This window comes from Bos indicus x Bos taurus, chromosome 23, assembly GCF_003369695.1.
Source record: "Bos indicus x Bos taurus breed Angus x Brahman F1 hybrid chromosome 23, Bos_hybrid_MaternalHap_v2.0, whole genome shotgun sequence".
Taxonomy (NCBI): Eukaryota; Metazoa; Chordata; class Mammalia; order Artiodactyla; family Bovidae; genus Bos; species Bos indicus x Bos taurus.
Window position 1 is genome coordinate 14,023,203 of NC_040098.1, and position 25,184 is coordinate 14,048,386.

The 25,184-nt window shown below is 50.3% G+C and overlaps 1 protein-coding gene across 1 annotated transcript in view; it reads left to right on the forward strand.

Moving 5' to 3' along the window:
* Positions 1-11,021, forward strand: part of GLP1R (glucagon like peptide 1 receptor) — a 36,765-nt gene extending 25,744 nt beyond the window's left edge. Inside the window, exons 8-13 of the mRNA XM_027525033.1 lie at positions 3,717-3,777; positions 4,350-4,419; positions 4,536-4,624; positions 4,954-5,092; positions 5,980-6,021; positions 9,676-11,021. Coding sequence (XP_027380834.1) covers positions 3,717-3,777; positions 4,350-4,419; positions 4,536-4,624; positions 4,954-5,092; positions 5,980-6,021; positions 9,676-9,843 — 569 coding nt within the window. The 3' untranslated portion in view covers positions 9,844-11,021. The remainder of the gene's footprint in view (positions 1-3,716; positions 3,778-4,349; positions 4,420-4,535; positions 4,625-4,953; positions 5,093-5,979; positions 6,022-9,675) is intronic.
* The last annotated feature ends 14,163 nt before the right edge of the window (positions 11,022-25,184 follow it).

Consider the following 25,184-nt stretch of genomic DNA (forward strand, 5'->3'; position numbering starts at 1 on the left):
CTCTCTTCCCATTTCCATGCTCCCCCCTTAATTTCCCCCTTTCCCATACTCGCTCTTTCCCCTGAGCCCCTGCTAGGCTGTGCCTGGTCCCACCCGCCTCCTTGGGAAGTGCCCTGGGTTCCTGGCTCTGGGCTCTCTCTGGTTCCCCTCGGCCGCCCTGCCCCATCCTCAGACTTCATCCCTTGTTGATGATGCTCTTTGGCTACTTTGTTCCATAGCCCTGCTGCAGAAGAGCATCTGGAAAGGGGCTTTGATCAGTGTCCTGAGGGCAAGGCTGTAGAGAGCAGGCGCTGGGCCCAGGCCTCCCGACTCGCAGACCCTGGGCCCCACTGCCTGTCCCGCCAGGTTTTCTCTAGCCCCTGAGGGCCCAGCCGAGCAAACTCAGGTCCCCGCAGGGGGCAGGTGGGCCTGCCCTCAGTGTACTGCTCTTCCCTCCTACCCTTCCTTCCCTCTTCCACCAGAGCCCAGCCCTTCCCTGCTTGGCTTCCTCCCCTCCCAGGCCTCTTCATTCTGCAGGGGCATCAGACTGGCAGTGGGCAAAGCTGAAGAGCCCTGCAGCCAACTGGAGGGGTGGGTGGAGTTAGGCCATGAAGGGGAGCTCCGGGAAGGCGGTCCTCAGAGTGGAGGACTGTTTCTGTCCATTCTGGGAAATAGCATCAGCGTTGGAGTGCTGTCACCATGGTGACCTGAGGGCGGAAGCAATGGACGGAACGGTGTGATGTGTGCAGAGGTGCATGGATGGTGGGTGGAGACTTTGGGGGCTGGGACATACAGTGTTCCTGTGTGTCTCTGAGTGGGGCAGTGGGGGCTGGGACATACAGTGTTCCTGTGTGTCTCTGAGTGCGGCAGTGGGGGAGGGGGCAGTGGGGGAGGGGGCTCCAGTCTTTTTCCCGTCACCTCATGCCCCAGCTTGGGACCCAGAGTCTGAGGGAGCAGAAGGGTAGGACCCAAGGGGACCCCCTCTTCTCACTCAGATCATCCTTTTCTTGAGGAATTGGGATGGGGAGATACAGAGAGACAGAGGAGCAAAGACAGAAGGACAGACAGAGTCACTGAGAGCCCAGAGCTCTGCTGTGATGCTAGGAGGCTCTCGGCGCAAGTGGGATGCTTGGGAAACACCTTTTAGCTTCATATGCAGATGCAGGAATTAAAATTAAGATGCTGATACAGCGCGGGAATCCCCAAAAGGCATGTCAGCCTCTGCTGTTGTCCACGGGTGGCTGGACACCCCCATAACCCACCAGAAGGAGGCCTCTCGGGGGAGGCATGTGACACACGAGGAAATCAGCCAGACTGTGTCTTCATTCAAGCCTTTTTCTCCAGCCTGTCTTGTTGATTTTCTAAATGGGAGAAAGATGAAGCCAGCAGGGAGTGTGTAATGTTTGCAAGCGGCAGAGCTGTGCGTGCATTTTTTTTAAGACTTCGTTAAAGAGATGCTGATGCATGAATGAAGTTCACCAGGTCTGGTTTTTAACATGAGTGAGCTCCCCTGTCGTGGGGTAGGGTCTCAGAAAAAGGCCAGCAGGGGGCTGGGGATGTCGAAGACAGGGGTGTCCAGATGTGTGTGTGGCTCAGGGCATTGGCCTGTTCTTGCCTGGACAGCTTCCCTTGTCTCACTGATACACTGACTCTTTCACTTCATTCATTCCATTTTCACTGGGCATCTTCTATGTGACAGACTCGGTGCTATGTGCTGGAGCCTTGGGAAGCTGTCTGCCTCTTGTCCAGTCTCATGAAGGCCTGTTACTAAAGCAACATGGATGCTGGGTTATGTAAAAATAAATAGCTAAGGAGAAGGCTATCTGATGACCGTGCTGGTCAGCCATGAGCCAGTTGCTTCCTCCATGCTTGACCATCTGCACAGTCAAGTACAGTTGCTCCGGGAGTGCAAGCTGCTCGGTAGCTGCTGTTGAGTGGACATCCGTGTGTTGAGGATGTGGGTGATGGCAGCAGGAAAGGTGGTGAAGTGGGTTCTGCCCTGGAAATGTGCTTCCCGAAGCCTCACATGCATACACATGGACTCCCCGCCACCACCTCACACACATCCTGGCCACGCAGCTTTAGACGCACTCTCTTATCCCTCTGGGACACCCACATCTCCATCCCTGAGAGGCACCAACAGAGACAGGCTTAGACAGAGTTGGTGCTGAGAGCCATTAGGCGGTGGGATTGCAGTCCTGTGTTCTAGTCCCACCTGTGGCCTGTTTAGCTGCTGATGCAGCTCCTCGTCGGTCACGTGAGGATGGACCATCCAATTTAAAAAAAAAATTTTTTTTAAGTGTTTAAAGACCCAGCTGTGCTGGGTCTTCGTTGCCACAGACCAGCTTTCTCAGTTGCGGTGAGCGGGGTCTACTCTAGTGGTGCACGGGCTTCTCACTGCGGTGTCTTCTCTTGTTGCAGAGCACAGGTCTAGGTGTGCAGGCTCAGTAGTTGTGGCCCACGGGCTTAGTTGCCCCACAGCATGTGGAATCTTCCCAGACCGGGGATCAAACCCGTGTCCCCTACATTGGCAGGCAGATTCTTAATCACTGGACCCACAGCGAAGTCTGACAGTCCAATCGAAAGTCAGCGAACATATACTGAACTCCAGAGTGAGATGGTCACTGAGGCCCTTCAGATGAATTAGGTTCTGTCCTTAAGGAACTAGGGGCCAGTGTATTAGTTACCTATGACTGTGTAACAAAGGACCTCTCACTTAGATATGTAAAACACCAACTATATCTTGCAGTTTCTATGGTCAGAATTCCAGGTTCAACTGAGTTGCCTGCCTCAGGCTTAGGATCTCCAAGAGAGGTGTCATGGAGCTGTTGGCCAGGGAAGCTATCATCTCAAGGCTTAATGGATCAGAAGATCCACTTCCAAGCTCACTCTCGAGGTTGTTGGCAGGAAGCTCAGGTCTTTGCTATCTGTTGGCTGGAGGCCTCCATTCCTCACCACAGTGGGCTCTCTGAGTGCCCACATGACCCAGCAGCTGGTGTCCCCCAGGGCAAGTGACCAGATTAAGAGAGAAAGAGCCCAAGACCTGCCTTTTACAGTCTTGAAGACCTTTTCTACCCTAATCTCAGAAATGGCATGCCATCACTTCTGCTGTATGTTGGTCACACAGACCAATCTGGATCCAGTGTGGACCGCACCCAGGTGTGAATACCAGGGGTGGGGTGATTGGGGGTCCTCCTAGAGGCCGTCTCCACACTACCCTGCCTCGTCCATGTCAGCAGTGTTGCGGTAGCTGGTGTTGCTGTGGCCACTGTGCATGGTCAGTTGGGCGGTTGGTGTCAAGGACGGGTCTCCTGTTTCTGCTCCAGGCTTCCACCCAGCCACGGGCAGCTGCATGGGGATTGGGGTGGGTACCTGGAGGGGCTTTCAGTGCTATAGAAGTTGACTGAAATGGGTGTGTGGGCCCAGGCAGGGGTGGGTGGCATCAAAGAGTTGGCCCCTGGCCCATGGGAGGGGGTGGACTGTGAGGAAAGTCATGGCGCCCATGTGGTGGGGACCGCTGTCTAGGGAGGAGTGTGGGGAGTTGGGAAGGGTGGCTCTTGCTGCCGCTTCTCTGAAGCACCCATGCCAGCCTAATTCCGAACCTGTTAGAAAACGTGGCCGGGGCCAGGCAAGGAGCAGGGCTGGAGGTGGGAGAGCCCGGACGGGGGCCTCTGGGTGTGCCGGGCAGGGCTCCGGCCTGCCAGCCCCTCTGCCCTCTCTCTCCCCCACCCTCTTAGGAGTCCCCCTGCTGTTTGTCATCCCCTGGGGCATCGTCAAGTACCTCTATGAGGACGAGGGGTGAGTGTCCTGCTCCGAGGGGCTGAGGGGTGTGCTGAGGTCACCGTCCTCAAACCCTATGGGATTCCTTGGCCCCTGGGGTGTGCAGTTACTGCCTCTTGGGAGGGTAAACTGAGGCACCAGGAGCTAAATTTATGAATTTAGTTCTGCAATCCCCCACCCTCCCCCTCCCTGGATTTGATGATGACAAGGGTGCTGGTCTGTGGGGGTAGGTGATGTCCCCCTAGGCTTTCCTGTGACAACTGTGAGTGAAATGTTCCTGTTATTTGTGTGTGAAGCTGAGGACGCATGTGACTGTGATTGGAGGTTCATGAAGGGGCTGTGTGTATCTCTGTGTGTTTAGGACTGTGTGTGTGTGTGTGTGTGTGTGTGTGTGTGTGTGTGTCAGTATGAGTGTGTGTATCCTGGGACTGGTTGTCGGGTGACTCCTGGTGGCAGTGTTTGTGTGGCTGTGTGTATATGTGTGTGTGTGACTTTGCATGCCCTTGTGTATGGGGCTGCCCGGTGCCTGCACGGGGAGCTGGGGGCTCTGTGTGCCCAAGCCGGGGCCTGTGTGTCTCTCTCTGCTCCAGCTGTTGGACCAGGAACTCCAACATGAATTACTGGCTCATAATCCGGCTGCCCATCCTCTTCGCCATCGGGGTGAGTGATGCTGTGGGCAGGCGGTGGGAGCTGCAGTGGGCCCGGGCACTAAGGGAGGACGGGGTCGCGAGGGCGTTTTGAGAGGGCCTCCAGTCGCCCTCCCCTCTGCCCTGCAGGTGAACTTCCTCATCTTCGTCCGGGTCATCTGCATTGTGGTGTCCAAACTGCAGGCCAACCTCATGTGCAAGACAGACATCAAGTGCAGGTGACGTAGCGGAGTCTCCCTTGTCGGGCACGCTGAGCCCTGCCTTCGGGCACAGAGGGAGATCCTGGGTGCTGATCCCTATGTGCCCTTTCTTCCTCCAGCCAGGCCTGGCTTGAGCCCTCAAGTCTTGTCTCACCCCTGTACCTGAGCAGCTCCTGGGCTTCTGTCTCCACCTCTACTTCCTCCCCTCCAGGCAGCCCGTCCCAGGGTATTCGGTGGGGGAGGGTTCTGTGACCCAGATGCCAGGCCTTGGTGGGCGCTGGGAGCACTGACGGGGGAGCAGAGTCCATGAGAGAGGTCCGGAGTGATGTCCCTGCCCCACCCCGCAGGCTCGCCAAGTCCACGCTGACACTCATCCCCCTGCTGGGGACGCATGAGGTCATCTTCGCCTTCGTGATGGACGAGCACGCCCGGGGAGTGCTGCGCTTCGTCAAGCTGTTCACGGAGCTCTCCTTCACCTCCTTCCAGGTGACCTCGCGGCAGGGGCCCCAGTCCAGAAGTCCCAGGGTGGGGGCGGGGCGAGACCAGCCTGCACCACCGAGGGGCAGCCTGGGGCCTGGGCTGAAAGCGGCCCTTCCCCAGGGGACGTGGTTAGAGCAGAGCCAGAGTCCCAGGTACCCTGACACCTACCCAGTCTTCTCTGTGAGCGCACTGGATAAGAAGCCTTCCTGGATGTTACCTTGGGCACCCAGCCTGGCATAGCACCTGCCATCCCTTCCCTGGGCTGCTTGTTGGTGGCGGGTGCTTTACAGACATTGTGCAGCTCATCCTCCCAGAATACGAGGCAGTATGCCGGAGTCTCCCATTTTACAGAGGAGGAAACTGAGGCTCGGCAATGTTAAAACGAGATTTCCAGGTCACGTAGTTTCCAAAGCTGAGAACTGAGCCTCTCCACTAGTATTAGCTGTTGCTGGGGGTGGGGAGTCGAATATCAACAGGGGTGCAGAGATGTAAGAAACTGGCCTAACCCGTCAGATGTCTGTGTGGGCCCGTGTGTGTGCACGGACGCACATGTCCGCACACACAAACAGATCACGGATCTGGAGCACTGGGGCTCCTGAGTGAACGAATAGTGCCGAGCAGGGAAAGTTCCATGTGGTAAGTGTATTTTCTCAGGTTGGGCCTCTTCCAGGAGAGGTTAGTTGAAGAAATTCTGCAGTTTCTGAGCAAGGGGCCTCCTCATTCCTCTGGAAATGAAAGGAGAAGGAACCCACTACCCCCATGCCTGGGCCTGCCTTGGCCGCCCAGTCTCAGGAGGGAGATGCTGAGGCTGGGGCCCCCTGGAGCTTCAGACCAGGCCTGCCTGCAGGGCGCCTCCCTCCTCTTCCTCCTGCTGACAAGACTCTTGTTTCCAGGGGCTGATGGTGGCCATCCTGTACTGCTTTGTCAACAACGAGGTAAGGCCTGTGGAGGGACGTGGACTCCTGGTGGGGCTGCTACACTGGCTGTCCTGGATGGTCCAGTGGGGTTGTCCAGGCTTCTCAGCTGCAATCGCTACTCACCCCACTAGGCACCGGCGCTCAGGGGGTGTCTTGTCCCTGTGTTGTTCCATCACCCTCTCTCTCTCTTCCCCCACCCAACATACACACACACACACGTGCGTGGACAGGATGCCCTAACATACACATGAGCTTGGGGAAGACACAGCCTCATGTACACATGACACAGCCTCTTGACGCTGGGGGTGGGAGTGGGGCAGGTGGGGTGTGAATGTCAGTGGGGGTGCAGAAATATAAGAAACTGGCCCCCAGTCCTCAGATGTCTTATGTGGGCCCATGCGTGTGCACTTGCGCACATGTGCACACACAAGTAGATCACAGATCTCGAGCACTGAGGCCCTGAGGGAACAAATAGGGCTGGGCAGGGAAAATTCCAGGTGATGTAAAGGGTGGTGACTGTTACAAGGCACATTCTTGGCGCCTTAAAAACCACCGTCTCATTTGCTTGTCTCTGCCTCCCCCCAAAAAGCTTTCCTGCTGAAAGTCTGGTTTCGAGATTCTCATTTCTCTCACGTGAGAACGTTGAAGATCAGAGACAGTCAGAGACACACTCCAGGTCTGGCCTGGAAATAGTGCAGAGTCGGGATTGGGATGAATTCTTCCTGGAGAGAGAGAGAGCACCTTCAATATGTATAGGCCAGAGCCCCATCCACCACGGGAAAGGGGGTCTGCTCCTCCAGTGGATTATTGGTGGCTGGGGTGGGAGCAGGGGGGTCTTGCTGCCCAGATCCCCACTGACCTCTCCCCTCAGGCTGGTGCCATGGGGTCCAAGAGACCCTGCTCGGAGGGCCCAGAGCACCTGCCTTGCTCAGGCGCACCGCCTGGTTCCTTTCAACCATCCCCAGACGTCTCGGGCCCAGCTTCTCTGGACACACGGACAGACATGTCACCAAGCACTGTGGTTCCTGGGCTGAGCCCTCTGTCCGTAAGAGCTGTTCTCCAGACCCAGGGTTGCCATAGCAATACCGGATACTTGTGACCCTGGCATTGGGCCTGTGTGGCCACCAAGGCCTGCACTAGCTGCCAGCGGGCAGGGCATGGGCACAGGGGAGGAGGCCCGGGGGTGGCTTTGCTGTGGCTCTGGTGACTCAGGAGCCCGAGTGCTGGTCCCGGTTCTGCTCCTGCCCAGCTGTGTGACCCCCCCCCAACTCATCCCAAACCCCAGAGCCTGGCGTGGTGCCCGGCCCGGGGACCTGGGAGGCAGGGATGAGGGCCACCTGAGAGTGAGGAAGCGTGCTGGCAGGAGCGCCAGGAGCCCAGGGTGTGTGTTGTCGTCTTCGTTGTTGGATCATGAGAGCTCAGTAGAAGAAGGAACCCGATGTTCGGTGCTCGTTTAGTCATTTATTCGTTTGGCTCATTGAGAGAACACGTATGGAGTACCTGCTCTATGCCGGGCACTGTGCAAGCTCTGAGAGGAGGATGTGGTCCCAGTTCTCGTGGGGTACCTACCGAGATGGGGGAGACACGGCAGAAACAAGCGTGGCCTAAATAGTCCAAGTGGCAGGAGACGGAGGGTTAGGAGCCTGGCTGTAGAGTCAGCCCAGATCTAGGGTCAGATCCTGGCTGAGACTGGGAGAAATACTTAAATCTCTGCCCCTCAGTTTCCTTACCTTTGTGAAAGTATTTGTTGCTCAGTCGTGTCCGACTCTTTGCGACCCCATGGACTATAGCCCGCCAGGCTCCTCTCTCCATGGGATTCGCCAGGCAAGAATACTGGAGTGGGCTGCCATTCCCTTCTCTGGGGAATCTTCCCAACCCAGGGATGGAACCCAGGTCTCCTCCATTGTAGGCAGATTCTTTACTGTCTGAGCTACCAGGGAAGCCCTTCATTACCTTTAAGCAAGGACTAAGGAGCTGCCTCACAGGGTTGCTGTGAAAGTTAACAATCTATGGTGAATACTGGGGATATAGTAAGTGCCCTGTAAATGATGGTTTCTAATGACAATTGTCATTGGGGTGGGGAGCGCAGCAGAGGTTCATGGAAAGGGCTGAGGGAGAGGGAGGCAGAGGGGGACACAGTCCCAATCCTGTCCAATTCCCTGTATCTGTGAGGCCTCTCTAGTCCCTGAGTTGGCTTCCCAGGGATGTGCCTCAGTTGGCCGTCTCTCTTCTCATCTTCCCAGTGAAGGGCTGAGCCACAAGACTGGCCTTCCTGCGGCTACACAAGCAGAGGCCACTGCAGGACTCAGGCATCGTCATGCCAGCTATCAACACACGCATCACACTCACTCACCCAGGCAGTGAGCTGGCAAAGAGCCATGGTCAGTGGGTGGTGTCTGCTCAGCCTCCCTCCCTTACCCCAGCCCAGGCTCGGAGGTGCTGCCCGGGACCCGGGGACCATCCTGGCAGGCAGGCTCTGGGCCATCTCAGCTTCACTCAGTGCAGATAAAGTTCTTTTAAGGGATAGGCATGTGGCCATGCCAAGCACCTTGCTGGGCTTAGTGAGATGGATGGCAGCCCTGCGGGAAGAGAAGGGGGGTGTTTGCACAGGGACCCATGGGATGTTGGCAGTGAGCCACGTACCCACAGTTGCTGGCAGCTGGCCACCCTGCTGGATGGAGCCCAAGAGGGCGGGCCTGGGCCCCAGACACTCTGGTGTGCGGAGTTCTGGTGGCACGTGTGGAGTGCATCAGAGAAGCTCTGGAAAGCAGATGTAGAGGCGTGTCCACTGGCTGAGCTCTCTGGATGCCCTGGGCTGGCTGTACAGCTTCCAGCAGCCTCTCTGGGGGACTGGAATCACAGGAGCCAGCCGCAGCATTGCCACAGCCCTCAAGGGACTGGGGCTCTGCAGTGTTACTTGGATTGTATCTTTCTGCTCTAACCACGTGGGCTCCAAGCTTCCACCCTCTTGAGAAGGCTCTTGCTGATGGGGAGGGCTGAGTTCTGCTGAGTTGAGCACGGCAGCAGTTCTGCTTGGCCGAACTCACCTGGGCTGCACCCTCTGTGGGTTGAGTCCAGCTCCTGGCTGGGATTAGTTCAAATCCAGGCTGAGAAGTCCTTATCCGCAGCCTGCTCTTTCAGGCTGCTTCTAGTCCCAGCCTCATTCTCCGCAGCTCCTCTGCCCTTCCGTCCTGGAGCCAGGATGAAAGCCCTTGGGGGAGTTTAGAGGGTCTGGTGTTGACACCGTGAGGGGCAGGGCAGGCTGTCCCTCTTCTCAGTCGTCCAAGAGGGCCCTGAAGTCAGACTCTCTCTTCTCCTTTTCTTCTCTCTCCACCTCCCTTCTCCCCACATCTCTCTGTCACTCCTTCTCTTCCGCCAACTGATACTGTGATGGATTGTGAAAGGTACTTAGCTGAGTCACAAGAGTTTAGAGATGCAAGAGACCAATTAGATCAGCAAAGCCCGTCTCCCTCCTGAGAAGAGCCAGAAAATAGGAGACGAGAAGAAACAATTTTATGGGGATATTAATTTAGGTGCCCGAAGCCCTTGACTTGTGTCTCTTAATATAATGCACTGGATTTTTTCCCCTCCCCTCCTAATGTAATCATGGGGCCATTTCGTGGGCAGTTGGTTTGTCTGATGGCGTCTGCTTTCCTCCTTTCCCCGCGGAAGGTCCAGATGGAGTTCCGGAAGAGCTGGGAGCGCTGGCAGCTGGAGCACCTGCACGTCCAGAGGGAGAACAGCATGAAGCCCTTCAAGTGTCCCACCAGCAGCCTGAGCTGCGGGGCCACAGCAGGCAGCAGCGTGTACGCAGCCTCCTGCCAGACCTCCTGCAGCTGAGACTCAGGCGCCTCCCTCCCTGTGGTCTCACTGCCGGCCTGGGCGGCCACCCCAGGTGGGAGAGACTCTCCCAGGGACTGGGGGGCAGGGGGCTGGGGGAGCACCAGAGGCACACACACTACTTCCCTGCGTTCCTGTCCCGAGCCCATCAGACAGGCAAATGGGCAGTGCCTCCTGGGACCTGAGGACACATTTTATTCCGAGGAGAAGCAACCTGTTAATTTGATCACTGTGGCGGGTGGAGAGGAAAAAGCAATTGCTGCTAAAACAAGGAGGATTTCTTCTCGTTAAGCCACAAGGCCCCTGGGGTTCCCCCAGAGAAGAACATCAGCCCCAGACTCAAACTCAAGGTCAATGGCTTATTAGTGGCCTTGTAAGAGAACATGGTTCTGCAAGAGGCGGATATGACCTCAGCTAAACACGGAGCTCGGGTAACGCCAGCCGACTCCACCTGCCTCCGGTTGGCATCACCACCCCCGCCTGCCTCCTCTTTAAGGGACGCTGGGCACAGGCTTGTTGCCCCTCCTCTGGCCCCTCGTCTCACTGCCCACCCTCCAGTAGCGATTTCTAGAAGTGGTCATGGGGGTGGTGTTGAGAATGAACATCGAGAAGGTGCCTCACAGTTTCCCCTTTCTGGCTCCCACTTCTTCCTTGGGTGTTTGAGTTGCTTTGGCGCCTGCTCCCAGGGCAGGTTCACTGTGGAGGAGTCCAGCCCTGGGTGTGAGCTCTGACTCGTATTCTAGAGATGCTCAAGAATCCTGTGGGGCTCATCTAGGGGACTTTAGGAATGTCCCTGATGGGACTGTAGATTACTCTCTACTGTTGGGAACCCACAGGCGCCGAGACAGAGAGACAGACAGCCTGCCCCTCTCCATGGAAATACTTTTTACCTGTGACCGGATTACCTATCTTGCATGGGTGTTTGAATGCGCTGTCTTAACTTTAGGGGGTGTGACCAAAAAGAGACTCTTCCAGGAATTCTACCAGTCCCCACTATGACCATGGGGGTGGGCTTCCCATCCCTTTGGTTACTTCCCTGTGAAATTCCCCCAACGTGGGAGCATGTATATACTTTGCTCATTTCTCTGTCTTTGCTGTGAATAGTTTCTGTCTGCACAAACATGAAATTCTGAATTTTCCCAACTGGTAGAAACAAGCAGTAAACCACAGTGATGGTTTTGGTGTTGTTTGGGGTTGTACCGTAGTTATTAATTTGACTCATCCATGCTTTGAGGTACTTAATGTTCACCCTGCCTCCAATCTCATCCCATAAATAATGAGCCTCAGGGAAGCTTAGGCAAAACCTTTCAATCTAGCCACGGAGGAAAAGCAGACATGTAGCACCACTGCAGAGACCCAGACAGAAGGGGAACAGCCATGCCACAGAGGCTGGCAACTGAGTTCATAGGTATAGAACACAGAGCAGAAGAGAACCCTTGGGAGTTCACGTCTTCTGGGAGGGCAGAGGGAGAGTCTTCGGATGAATTCCTAAGGGAATTGATCTCTCCCTCCTATTTTTGAGTGACAGGAACCCTCCCGCAGAGCCTTGTGCCAGACACACTCTCCTCTGCCCCTCAGAGAGGCACAGGATGTGCAGGGAAAATAATAATGGGACATAAAACACATCAAGCAGAAAACCTCTTATACTTCAGCTTCAGTGGAGTGTTGTGTCTATGTTAATAGGGAAGTTGAACCTCAGGCTAAAGAAAGGATTTGTGCAGGCTGCCTCTTTGAGAAAATGTGGAGAGCCGGGGGTGGGGACATGCCTGCCTCCCCAGTCAGGAGGGCAGACAGCCCCATCGGCATTGGTTTGCTCTTTGGAGGGGGGCTAGGGTGAGGAGAGCACTGGTGGGTTTGATTGGGTGGGGTCCAGCTCTGGTGCAAGTATTTCCATTTTGGGTAAACTGGAAGATTTTTGAGAATCATTAATAAACTGTACAACAACGAAGAGACAAATTAATATTATTTTCAAGAAATAAATTTTTGAGGGGAAAGATTGTAGGGAGAAAGTGTTTAGTTAGGCACTTGGGAAGGAAGCTCAGACAATTTGGTTTTATGCTCTAAGTTCTTTTCCCAACGGGTACTGATTCCTAGTTGCAGAGTGCTCATCACACCCCAATTGCCCCAAGCCTTTTAACACCAAGCAGTGTTTTCCTTGTCAGATACATACCAGATGCTGAACTGAAGAAATATTTTCTTTGCTCTAAGACCCGCACTATTAATATTCATTTGAGTGGCAGTGCACTCTCTCCAAAGCTATTCCCAAGCTAAATATAGCTCTCTAACAGATCTGGGAACGATTGAATGCAGTGTGCTCAGAAATTCCTCTGGCTGTTTACATGCCTGGTGCCCAAAGTCTGGAGCTTGCTGAGAAAACTCTTGCTTGCCTCTGTCCTGGGGCAGGGTAAGGTGCTGTGTGTGTGAGCAGTGCAGCCAGGTCTGACTGTCATGAATAGAAGCTGAGTTCAGCACTCTGGCCAGCTCCCCACTGACCTTGTGAGGGGCTTAAACCATGTCAATTTATCTTTTTCATCTGAATCTTTGGAGCAGCTAAACCACAGAACTGAGACAAACCACTTACATTGCAAGGTTGCCTTCCCTTTAGAGCAGCTTTCCTGATTTGCAGGCATGATTTGCAGTCGCCTCAAGGCACTTTTATGCTGGAGAGTACAGCAGTGGAGTTCTCAGAGACTCAGCAGGGAAAGCTCCCGGACATCTCACTGCTCTGATCTGGAGAATTGAGGAGGGAAGCTTACAGAGGTCATCTGCCCAAGGTCACAGGGCTAGATGGTGGCTGAACTGGGAGAGGACCCAGGCCAACTTCTGCCTCCCAGTCCAGTGAAGCCTCTGGAAAGGATAGATGAAAAATAGAAATGGCCATTCAGGACACTCTCGGTGAAAGCTGGCAGTGTTGTGTGGAGTTTCTGTTAAAGAGAAAACACAGCAGCAAAGAGAGACAAGTCGGTTGGCTCAGGTGCCGTTTCATTGATTTATGCCCCTGAGAAGAGGGGAGGGTGTGCTTTGCTGTCATTCCACGTACCGCATTCATCCTTGTCTTCAAATTAAGAAATGAAATGCATTAGAGCTCAAGTGTACACAGAAGCAGCGAGGAGCCATTCCGGAGAGCAAATCCAGCGCTCTTTTAATGGGTTAGCTTAGTGTTTTCCCGACGCACCTGTGCTCGTTTGAGAAGTTGTGTGTTCTGATAGCCCTGCAGAGTCGACTAAAAGAACCTAAAGAAGGACCTAACAAGCTGACCCTCAGCATTGCCTCTCTAGTACTCCCTGAAGTTGGAGAAGACTAGCAAGCCTGGACGGAGAAGGCAACGGCGCCCCACTCCAGTACTCTTGCCTGGAAAATCCCATGGACAGAGGAGCCTGGTAGGCTGTGGTCCATGGGGTCGCTAAGAGTCAGACATGACTGAGCGACTTCACTTTCACTTTTCACTCTCATGCATTGGAGAAGGAAATGGCAACCCACTCCAGTGTTCTTGCCTGGAGAATCCCAGGGATAGGGGAGCCTGGTGGGCTGCCGTCTATGGGGTCATACAGAATCGGACACGACTGAAGCGACTTAGCAGCAGCAGCAGCAAGCCTGGAAAAGGTGGCACAGCTGCCATCGAGGGCAAATAGAGTCGGTTCACATACAGGTCCCCAAAGGCTTGGTTACCTTATCTGTGTGGGCCATGTTTCAGCAGCTCCTGTCCCTACTTCTTCTTCTGTTTCTTCTAGAAGACTGTATGTGTGTGTGTGTCTGTGTGTGTATTTTTTCCTGTGCATAGCAGTATAAAGTTAGAGATGAATCCAGAATCATTCCCCCTCCCCACTGTGAAGGTCAGGGGACTGCACAGCAGGGGGGCGAGAATGGTGGGAGCCCGAGCTAGATGCTTTCTCTCCATGCACAGACAGAGCTCCCATTACTGCTAATGCCTGCGACGTGCTCAGGGAAGGCAAGATACACTCTGAAGGTTTATTTTCCCCCCACTGAATTGATTCTAATCCACAGTGCTGACCCTGCTTTTGGCTCCTCCGAGGAGCGAGGAGCCAAAAGCTATAAAAGACATGTCGGCTCCCTCCGCTAAGACAGCTATATGAATGACAGGCTAAATACACAACAGAAACCAAATTAGTATCAATTCTTTTTTTTTTTTTTTTTCCTTTTCTTGGCTGCAGCAAGTTTTCTTGGGGAAAAACATGACCCAATGTGAGAAACTTCTGCAGATAGCATCACCATGCCCCCCGTGGAGTTATCTGCTGACTCAAAGCAGCTCTCCGGGCCCCCACGCTGAGGGCCCTATCAAGGAAGCGTTGTTAAGCAGTATAATTTGAAACATTTAACACCACAGTGTATCCACGGTATCTATAATTACTTCTGCTCTGTCTGTGGATACAGATTGGCAGGAAGCAGATAAGTGTAATTGTTTTCCAATTAACTCTCTAAGTCTTTTGGACTTGGCCTGTATCTGAGTCTATCTGAGGAGTGAGTTTTCCCTCTTCCCCTTCTGCCATTCTAGCCGGTTTTTTGGGATCTCATCCAGCAAGGGAACATTCTCCCCTTGAAGCATCCGACCTCTTCCCCAGCACAACATTTACCCCCTCTCACCTCCCGTCCCTGCAGTGGGCTCCCCACGCTTCTCCTTGGCTGCATCAGTAAGAGGTGAGCCCACCGGTAAGAGGTGAGCCCACCAGCTGTGCCAGGAGTGCCATGCTCTTGACTGTGACCAATTTCGGGGTACAGCTGGGAGTGGGGCACAGTCAGGACTGAAGTCACATACCGCATCCTGCACTCTAGTGCAGTAAGGAGGGCTGCAGCCAGTAGCGTGGATCCTAACTTACATTGGGATTAAGCAACCTTTCCTGATGGGGCCTGTCACAGCTCTCACAGCCCAGACAATCTAGTGTGACTGATTATCTCTGCGTCAGTGCAATCTGGGAGAAAAAAATATATATATAAATGAGAATATTTGGATTTGGTGGGGGGTGGGGGTGGGGGGAGCTCTCAGCCAAGTTTGGAACATACAACAAGTTAGGTGTTGCGGCTTCTCTGCAAGGGGAGCCAGTGAGAGTAGTCAGGAAGGGGCAAGATTCGTAGCTGACAGACAGGGCTCGACCTTGCCAAATGGTTCATGCGTTACTTCCAAATCTGCATTTCCTCTAAGCTTCTCCCACTAAAAATAATCATCATACCCTCAGAGCAGATAAACCTGAACATTTTGCAGCAGGGGGTGGTGGATGCAGAGCTGAGATGCACCAAGAGGAAGGTGAGTGAAGCTCTCGGGAGGGACGAAACGGAATTTCTGTCTTCAGTTCTCTTGGGGGATGTTGTACTTCATGAATGTTTAAACAAGGTAATCTTCATGCGATTTCTTAATATATAAACTCATGTAAAATATGACCTGTGACTACAGGTAGCAAATGTGTACGGCATGTAATTCATGTACAGATGCGAATGGATTCACACTCTCTCCTAATCTGCCTTGTAAGTCAAATAAAAACCTGTCCTTACTGTGTCTCTCCCGCTCTTCCTTGGGGGGAGGTTTCCTGCATTGTCAACCCAGGTGACTCACAGTGTAGCAGGAAAACACAAAAGATGCCATTTCCAGCCCCAGGGGAGGAAAAATTCTGGCTCATTACTCATATCGTGATTTTCATCTTCAAAGCACTTACCAAGTACTAATTTATCCATCGAAGCCTTTATGCAGGGACTGCAATGTCATTTAATTAGAGAAGTCGGGTGGTCGAGTGGCTTACACAATGACTGGCAGCCAAATGGATGTGCATTCTAATTCTGCTCATTCATTTGATCTCCTGTCTAAATGAACTCAGTCCATTAAATCCATCTTTTAAAAAAAGCACAAACCGTGTTTGCGAAGCGGCCACAGAATTTGAATAGAGCTGCCCGTTAACAGATTCATCTTTGGAAAAATGAACTTTTCCCCTAATTTGTGACTCGCTCTCACAGAAGAGCAGGGGAATTGCAGGTTCTCCCTAAGCCCGCCACCATTTCAGTCACCCCCCTCTTCCCCACCCCCCCCCCCGCCACCCCCGGCTTAAAGATCACTACACTACTTATCCAAATGTCTCCGTAAACACAGCTCTCTTTTAGACAAGCTGTGGGAATTGTCCCTTTCAGGCATAATAGTCCTAAATCTGAGTCTGAGAGCAAACTACAGATACAGCCAGCTCCTGAGACGTGCAGGCAGAACATCTGTGTTTGAGTTGTCTGTACCAATGGTGCTTTCAGCCTCTTTCCCTCCTCTGTTGACAGTCTCATCTTTCTGGGTCTTTGCTCTGCCACTCAGCAGGAGCAAGATGGAGCCAGGAGGGTTCCTCTCCCTTGCCAACCCCCAGGAAAACACCTGCCCAAACCAGTAATGACCACCACATTTTTGCGACATGACAGTCACAATGATGCAGGGAAAGGGTGCACGGTGGCTTAACAGGGCTTACTCCAGCCTTAAAGAAAGCGCAAGCAGAGCTGCCCACTCTGCTGAGGGCCAGCCCTGGAGGAATTAAGTGAGAATTCCTGGCCCCCAGACCCATCTGTGTTCACATGTGATATGAAGCCACATTCCAGGGATGGATCCCCACCGGTGGGGATAAGTGAGTTCCACACAGAATTTGTGAAGGATCTCACTCATCTGCCAAGAGTGCTGACATTCCCCAAGGAGCAGGAATCCCCCTGCCCCAACCCAGGGTCTTCTGTTACTATCCTCTCAAAAGACTAGGCCGTAAACATGCTGTTCAGTATCTTTCAACCTCTCCCCACCTTTCTTCCTTCCCTCTGTCTTGCTCTTACACACACATTTCTCTAAAGAGAAATACTGAAAAGAGGTCTCCCTTGCCAGAAACAGTGGGGGGGAAAAAACCGCAGTACAAACTGGAATAGATGACAGATATAGCCAGGGAACTGGAGAATAGGGAAAGATAGATTCCAGACGGGGACAAGGAAGGAGAAGAAACTGGGTATCCCCAAGGGTGGGAAGGACAGGTGGGAAAGAGACAATGAAGAGATGGAACATGAGCAAAGTGAATAATGAAAAACAGCAGGCTGCTTAAATGTGAAGAAGAGCCGTAGTAAAGAGGAGAGGAAATTGCAGAGGTACAAAAAAGAATAAGGATTGCAGTGGTGAGCTCCAGTGGGCCAAGTCGGGGGCCGTCTAGTCAATGTTATTAACTCCTTTTTCCATAAATCTGAGCTCTTCCCCTGGAGAGTTCTCTAATCCCAAGCTGTGATAGATTATTTTCTTTGGTACAAAGGCTTATTTTAACTAACATAATGATTTTAGAAAAAGACCCACAGCCTAGAGCAAATGCAATAAAAAAAAAAAAAAAATTTCCCCCTACTGATCCAGGGCTCCAGTGTGAGAATGAATTACTGTGGCTCTTCCTCATGTAGGACCTATAATAGACCTCAGAATTTATCGGTGTTACAACCTCCAAGAATAAAATCAATAGTTGAGAATTATAAACACTGAGTAGTCCCATGCCAAAGGATGGGAGCTCTCTGGGGCTGAAGCAGGCTGGTAACACCTGGAGAGATTGCAAGGAGTTTTTTCTTTCTTTTTAAACTTTCACTATCTCTAGGATGAAAGAGCAAGGACTTAAATGTTTACAGAAGCGTTTCAGTTCCAAAGACCTAAGGTGCAGTTAGAAATACAGTTCAAGACTTGGGAACGCAAGTTTAATAGCTACAAAGAAAAGGCCATGGTTATCCTGCCTTTTAGACCCATTCTTCAACAATCTATAACCATCTGTGTACATTTCTGGCTTAAAAAGACTAGTGTTTTATTGCCATGTATTTTGTCCCCCAGAAATTTCAGAACCTTCAGAACTCCTAGGAGACTGAATTTACTATTTTTATTGAACCCCACCCCCACCCTGGGTACCTGCTAATTAGACGCCATTTTACAATGAAGACAAACTCTTGGGAGTCCCTTGGACTGCAAGGAGATCCAACCAGTCCATTCTAAAGGAGATCAGTCCTGGGTGTTCATCAGAAGGACTGATGCTAAAGCTGGAACTCCAATACTTTGGCCACCTCATGTGAAGAGTTGACTCATTGGAAAAGACTCTGATGCTGGGAGGGATTGGGGGCAGGAGGAGAAGGGGACGACAGAGGATGAGATGGCTGGATGGCATCACCGACTCAATGGACATGAGTTTGAGTGAACTCTGGGAGTTGGTGATGGACAGGGAGGCCTGGCATGCTGCGATTCATGGGGTCGCAGAGAGTTGGACACGACTGAGCGACTGAACTGAACTGAACTTACAATGAAACTGGCTTCCCCAATGGCTCAGCGGTAAAGATTCTGCCTGCAATGTAAGAGACTTACAGGAGAAGCAGGTTCGATTCCTGGGTCGGGAAGATGCCCTGGAGGAGGAAATGGCAACCTACTCCAGTGTTCTTGCCCGGGAAATCCCATAGACAGAGGAGTCTGGCAGGCTGTAGTCCCTGGGGTCACAAAGAGTCAGACATGACTGAGCAACTAAACAACATACAATGAAACTACATTCAAGGTCTCTCATCTTTTGAACCCTGGTACGGGAAGCAGAGAGTAGAGAACATATACCCAAGTAAGGATATCTCACTCTGGTTATACTAAATCAACGTCTTTCCAATAGCATCCTTTGGAAAGATACAGTTAACAGTACAGATGAAAAGGCATCGTATGTGCTTTCATATCATAGAGTCATGTTGCCTTCAGAACGCAATATAGTTCTTGAGCATAATTTCTTAGCAATCAAGAAAAACATCCACCACACCATATTTTACACAAGACATTTACAAAAACACCTTCTTTTAGAAACTGGTAAAGATCATGAAGACTGCCAATCAAGGTATGATGGGACCACAAGCTCAGAAAAGATGCCATGTCCGTGGAGTCTTAGCATCACCTGCAACCACAGTTCTCTCACATTCTCCTGCCTTGAACTCTTCCTGCTTTTCAGATACAGCCTCTCTTCTAGCAGGATGGGTCCCTTGCCTTTCAGGTCCCTTCACTGGATTAATCCTGGTGTCACTCTTTACATTAGAAACGCAACAGCTCTTGAGATACTTTGCACCCGTGGTGTAGATCCCTTGAGAATATGTCAAGTCACCCGATTTCCAGCATTGGTGTCATCTCCATGAAGTGTGGCACACACATTCTGCATCAGCCACGCACATGGAGAGACTTTGCTCAGCTGCACTCAAAGTGGTGCACTAATATAGACTTCCTAAGGCTTCAGCAGGAAGATCACTGACCCCCAGAGTGGACTCTAGGATCTGACATCTCTCTCCTCCCTCGGGCTGTATCCTCCAAAGTTACCAGCTCCTGACATGAATTTCCTCTCTGATCACCTCCCAGTTTCCCTGTTCACTTTGTACTGACCAGCCTTGTAGCTTCCTCTGTTTCTGGGAAACATGCAAATTTTCTAGGAAATTCTCCTCTTTCCATAAATAGTTCTGTGAAAATTACATATGGGGCAGAACTTATAATCTATAGGAAGAGCCAAAAACATGAATGAGGATCTAGAAAAAGCAATTCTTTCACATTGCCCTGTGCCAGGTCACCATATGATATGTTTGACACTGCCAAACTCAGCCTAAATCTCAGGGGAAAAGTCATTAGAGGAATGCAATGAAAACAAACTCTGCATAGCAAAGCTATTTCTGTACACAGAGATTGTTCACTGTAAGTGGACTGCAACACATGGAAAAGATACTCTGAAAAAAATACATTTTCTGGCTATAAACACACATGCTTTTCTCTAGCGGATACCAAAATGTGATCAATATTATTAGTAAAGCAACTCCATGAAGTATTTATCACAGGAGAGAGGAGGGGGGAAAATGGAGATATGGGAGCAGAGTTCTATTTTTTTTTAATTAATTCATTCAACCATTCATTCATTTTTGGTTGTGTTGGGTCTTCGTTGCTGTGTAAGTTGTGGTGAGTGCAGGCTTCTCACTGTGATGGCTTCTCTTGTTGTGAAGCATGTGGGCTTCAGTAGTTGGGGTGACTAGTCAGTTGCCCCGTGGCAGGTGGGATCTTCCCAAACTAAGGATGGAACCATGACCCCTGCATTTTGGCAGACTCTTAACCAGTGGACCACCAGGGAAGCCCCAGAGCTCTATTTTAGATTGGGTAGTCAGAGAAAGCCATTCTGATGACATGACATCTGAGAGACCTGAATGGAGTAAGGGAACAAGTCCTAGGATCATCTGGGGAAGTCAGTTCTAAGCAAACAGCCTAAAGCCTAAGTCTATTTAGTGTGTTAAGAGAGCAGGAGCTGGCAAACTATGGCCCACCACTGGTTTTTATAAATAAAGTTTTATTGACACACTCATTTGTTCACATCCATTCTATGGCTGCTTTGGCTCCACAATGGCAAAGTTGAGTAGTCAAGACTATTTACTGTCTGGATTTTTATTTTTTAGTATTCCAAACTTCTGTGTAGAATGAATATTAAAGAGGTAACTATAACTGGGAAAGGCAGGCAGGGGCCAGATCACTTAGGGCCTGGTAAGATAAACCCATCTACCAAACAAAAGACACATCTCCAAGGGTAAGGACTGCAGATGTCATTGACAAATTCGGGTTCAAAGGCTTCTCTCCACCAACTCACAATGCTCCAGTGTGGTGAAATAAAAGTATGTGTGACAAACACCAAAGCAGACAGTTCAAATTTGACTTCCTTTGGCTTAGGCATCAAGTTTTTCTGCCAGCTGGGTGAGTTCTTTGTCTTTTTTCCCCCCAACAAAGCTCAGACATGGACAAGCATAGTGCTGACCCCTTCAACTGCAATACTGCCTGCTAAGTCTAGAGAGAGGGTTTTATTTTAAAGTCTGTGTATAAATCACTCTGATAGCTTTCTTGGCCTTTCCCAGGACCTCTGATGAGTTCTTTCCTCTGTGAATCTTAAAGTGAAGAGAAAGTCTGAAAAAGTAGTACAAGTGGTTCAGACAACATTCCAGTGGAATACCCAGCTGTGGATATGACTGGTGATAGAAGCAAGGTCCGATGCTGTAAAGAGCAATATTGCATAGGAACCTGGAATGTCAGGTCCATGAATCAAGGCAAATTGGAAGTGGTCAAACAAGAGATGGCAAGAGTGAATGTCGACATTCTAGGTATCAGCGAACTGAAATGGACTGGAATGGGTGAATTTAACTCAGATGACCATTATATCTACTACTGCGGGCAGGAATCCCTCAGAAGAAATTAAGTAGCCATCATGGTCAACAAAAGAGTCCGAAATGCAGTACTTGGATGCAATCTCAAAAACGACAGAATGATCTCTGTTCATTTCCAAGGCAAACCATTCAATATCACAGTAATCCAAGTCTATGCCCCAACCAGTAACACTGAAGAAGCTGAAGTTGAACGGTTCTATGAAGACCTATAAGACCTTTTAGAACTAACACCCAAAAAAGATGTCCTTTTCATTATAGGGGACTGGAATGCAAAAGTAGGAAGTCAAGAAACACCTGGAGTAACAGGCAAATTTGGCCTTGGAATACGGAATGAAGCAGGGCAAAGACTAATAGAGTTTTGCCAAGAAAATGCACTGGTCATAACAAACACCCTCTTCCAACAACACAAGAGAAGACTCTATACATGGACATCACCAGATGGTCAACACTGAAATCAGATTGATTATATTCTTTGCAGCCAAAGATGGAGAAGCTCTATACAGTCAGCAAAAACAAGACCAGGAGCTGATTGTGGCTCAGATCATGAACTCCTTATTGCCAAATTCAGACTTAAATTGAAGAAAGTAGGGAAAACCACTAGACCATTCAGGTATGACCTAAATCAAATCCCTTATGATTATACAGTGGAAGTGAGAAATAGATTTAAGGGCCTAGATCTGATAGAGTGCCTGATGAACTATGGACTGAGGTTCGTGACATTGTACAGGAGACACGGATCAAGACCATTCCCATAGAAAAGAAATGCAAAAAAGCAAAATGGCTGTCTGGGGAGGCCTTACAAATAGCTGTGAAAAGAAGAGACGCGAAAAGCAAAGGAGAAAAGGAAAGATATAAACATCTGAATGCAGAGTTCCAAAGAATAGCAAGAAGAGATAAGAAAGCCTTCTTCAGCAATCAATGCAAAGAAATAGAGGAAAACAACAGAATGGGAAAGACTAGGGATCTCTTCAAGAAAATCAGAGATACCAAAGGAACATTTCATGCAAAGATGAGCTCGATAAAGGACAGAAATGGTAAGGACCTAACAAAAGCAGAAGATATTAAGAAGAGATGGCAAGAATACACAGAAGAACTGTGCAAAAAAGATCTTCACGACCCAGATAATCACAATGGTGTGATCACTGACCTAGAACCAGACATCCTGGAATGTGAAGTCAAGTGGGCCTTAGAAAGCATCACTACGAACAAAGCTAGTGGAGGTGATGGAATTCCAGTTGAGCTATTCCAAATCCTGAAAGATGATGCTGTGAAAGTGCTGCACCCAATATGCCAGCAAATTTGGAAAACTCAGCAGTGGCCACAGGACTGGAAAAGGTCAGTTTTCATTCCAATCCCAAAGAAAGGCAATGCCAATGAATGCTCAAACTACTGCACAATTGCACTCATCTCACACGCTAGTAAAGTAATACTCAAAATTCTCCAAGCCAGGCTTCAGCAATATGTGAACCGTAAACTTCCTGATGTTCAAGCTGGTTTTAGAAAAGGCAGAGGAACTAGAGATCAAATTGCCAACATCCACTGGATCATGGAAAAAGCAAGAGAGTTCCAGAAAAACATCTATTTCTGCTTTATTGACTATGCCAAAGCCTTTGACTGTGTGGATCACAAGAAACTGTGGAAAATTCTGAAAGAGATGGGAATACCAGAGCACCTGATCTGCCTCTTGAGAAATTTGTATGCAGGTCAGGAAGCAACAGTTAGAACTGGACATGGAACAACAGACTGGTTCCAAATAGGAAAAGGAGTACGTCAAGGCTATATATTGTCACCCTGCTTATTTAACTTATATGCAGAGTACATCATGAGAAACGCTGGACTGGAAGAAACACAAACTGGAATCAAGATTGCCAGGAGAAATATCAATAACCTCAGATATGCAGATGACACCACCCTTATGGCAGAAAGTGAAGAGGAACTCAAAAGCCTCTTGATGAAAGTGAAAGTGGAGAGTGAAAAAGTTGGCTTAAAGCTCAACATTCAGAAGACAATGATCATGGCATCTGGTCCCATCACTTCATGGGAAGTAGATGGGGAAACAGTGGAAACAGTGTCAGACTTTATTTTTCTGGGCTCCAACATCACTGCAAATGGTGACTGCAGCCATGAAATTAAAAGACGCTTACTCCTTGGAAGGAAAGTTATGACCAACCTAGATAGCATATTCAAAAGCAGAGACATTACTTTGCCAACAAAGGTTCGTCTAATCAAGGCTATGGTTTTTCCAGTGGTCATGTATGGATGTGAGAGTTGGACTGTGAAGAAAGCTGAGCGCCAAAGAATTGATGCTTTTGAACTGTGGAGTTGGAGAGGACTCTTGAGAGTCCCTTGGACTGCAAGGAGATCCAACCAGTTCATTTTGAAGGAGATCAGCCCTGGGATTTCTTTGGAAGGAATGATGCTAAAGCTGAAACTCCAGTACTTTGGCCACCTCATGCGAAGAGTTGACTCATTGGAAAAGACTCTGATGCTGGGAGGGATTGGGGGCAGGAGGAGAAGGGGATGACAGAGGATGAGATGGTTGGATGGTATCACTGACTCGATGGACGTGAGCATCAGTGAACTCCTGGAGTTTGTGATGGACAGGGAGGCTTGGTGAGCTGCGATTCATGGGGTCGCAAAGAGTCGGACTCGACTGAGCGACTGATCTGATCTGATCTGAAGGGACCCACGACTTAAGAGCTGCAGCTCTATGCTACCCCCTAGTGGCAAGATGCTCCATGGCACCCCCGGCCCCACCCTGCCTCCTGTCCCTCACGGTGGACACAGACTGGAGAGGCTCATTTACGTGTCCCCAGCAGCACCACACTCAGAGCAGCTGCAAATATTTGCTGGCAAATAGGTCAATAGTGTGAGTGGCAGGAAATAAAAACACATAGTTAAAATTTTACTTTCTGCCTAACTGATTCTGCCAACTGTGTAACTCTTCCTAGGTTTTTTTCTTTTTTTGGCACAGAGTTTGTGAGTTTAGTCTTAACGCACAGATCAGTCAAAAGGCAAATGTGAAAAACTTTCTGGACTTGATGCACGATCCTAATAGCACAAGATATACACGCCTAAATCATCACTGGTAAAATGCCAGAGATTCTGAGAAATGTCACTGCACCCACCAACTGGGACATTCGCGTCATCCAGATCTTGCACCTGCAGAATGGGTCAGGGATAGCTCGAAAATGGTTATCCCAGAGGTACAATCTGATGATTCAGCCCAAAGACAAGAGATGACTAAGAGGACTAAGTAATGGCTTACCAATTGGGAGGGTACTCTGTGCCCACTGAGATTAGAAGAAGAAGAAATAACCGGGGGCTGCTCAAGCCCTTTCAGGAAAGAACTTCCTAACTAGTGCCTGAACTTGTACCTGGATTTGTCTTCTTCTGGAAAATCCCATGGACAGAGGAGCCTGGTAGGCTGCAGTCCCTGGGGTCGCTAGGAGTCAGACACGACTGAGCGACTTCACTTTCACTTTTCACTTTCATGCATTGGAGAAGGAAATGGCAACCCACTCCAGTGTTCTTAGCAGCAGCAGCAGCAGGAAAGAAAATGTTTAGTCAGGAATAAAACGCAGCCCTGACCAAGGCAGGGGTGAAAGTCGCTCAGTCGTGTCTGACTCTGCAACCCCATACAGTCCATAGAATTCTCCAGGCCAGAATACTGGAGTGGGTGGCCTATCCCTTCTCCAGGGGACCTTCCCGACCCAGGAATCGAACCAGGGTCTCCTGCATTGCAGATGGATTCTTTACCAACTGAGCTATGAGGGAAGGCAGGGGTAGGGGATGCATTCGAGGCCATTTTGGGGGTTCTTCCAGCCCTACAAGTTAGAGGTTCATGTAGCAATCCCTGTGAATAGGTGGGATGGGATAATGTGAATAAAAGCATTCTTTTATTCACATTACTCATAAGACTTGGATGGAGAGGACCTCATCCGTGCACACAGCTATCACAGGGACTGAACACATCTCTGGGATTTCAAGTTCCCTGATGGCAGAAGCAGCCTTTTATGGAAGCTGCTTGCTGGGCTAATGGTCAGGCCCTAAGTGGAAATTCTGAGATCAACAGGCCTTTCTAAATTCAGGAAATCAAAGACTGAAACTGAAGCTTAATGGGCTGATAAGAACAGCAAATACCTACCCCCATCCTTTCATCT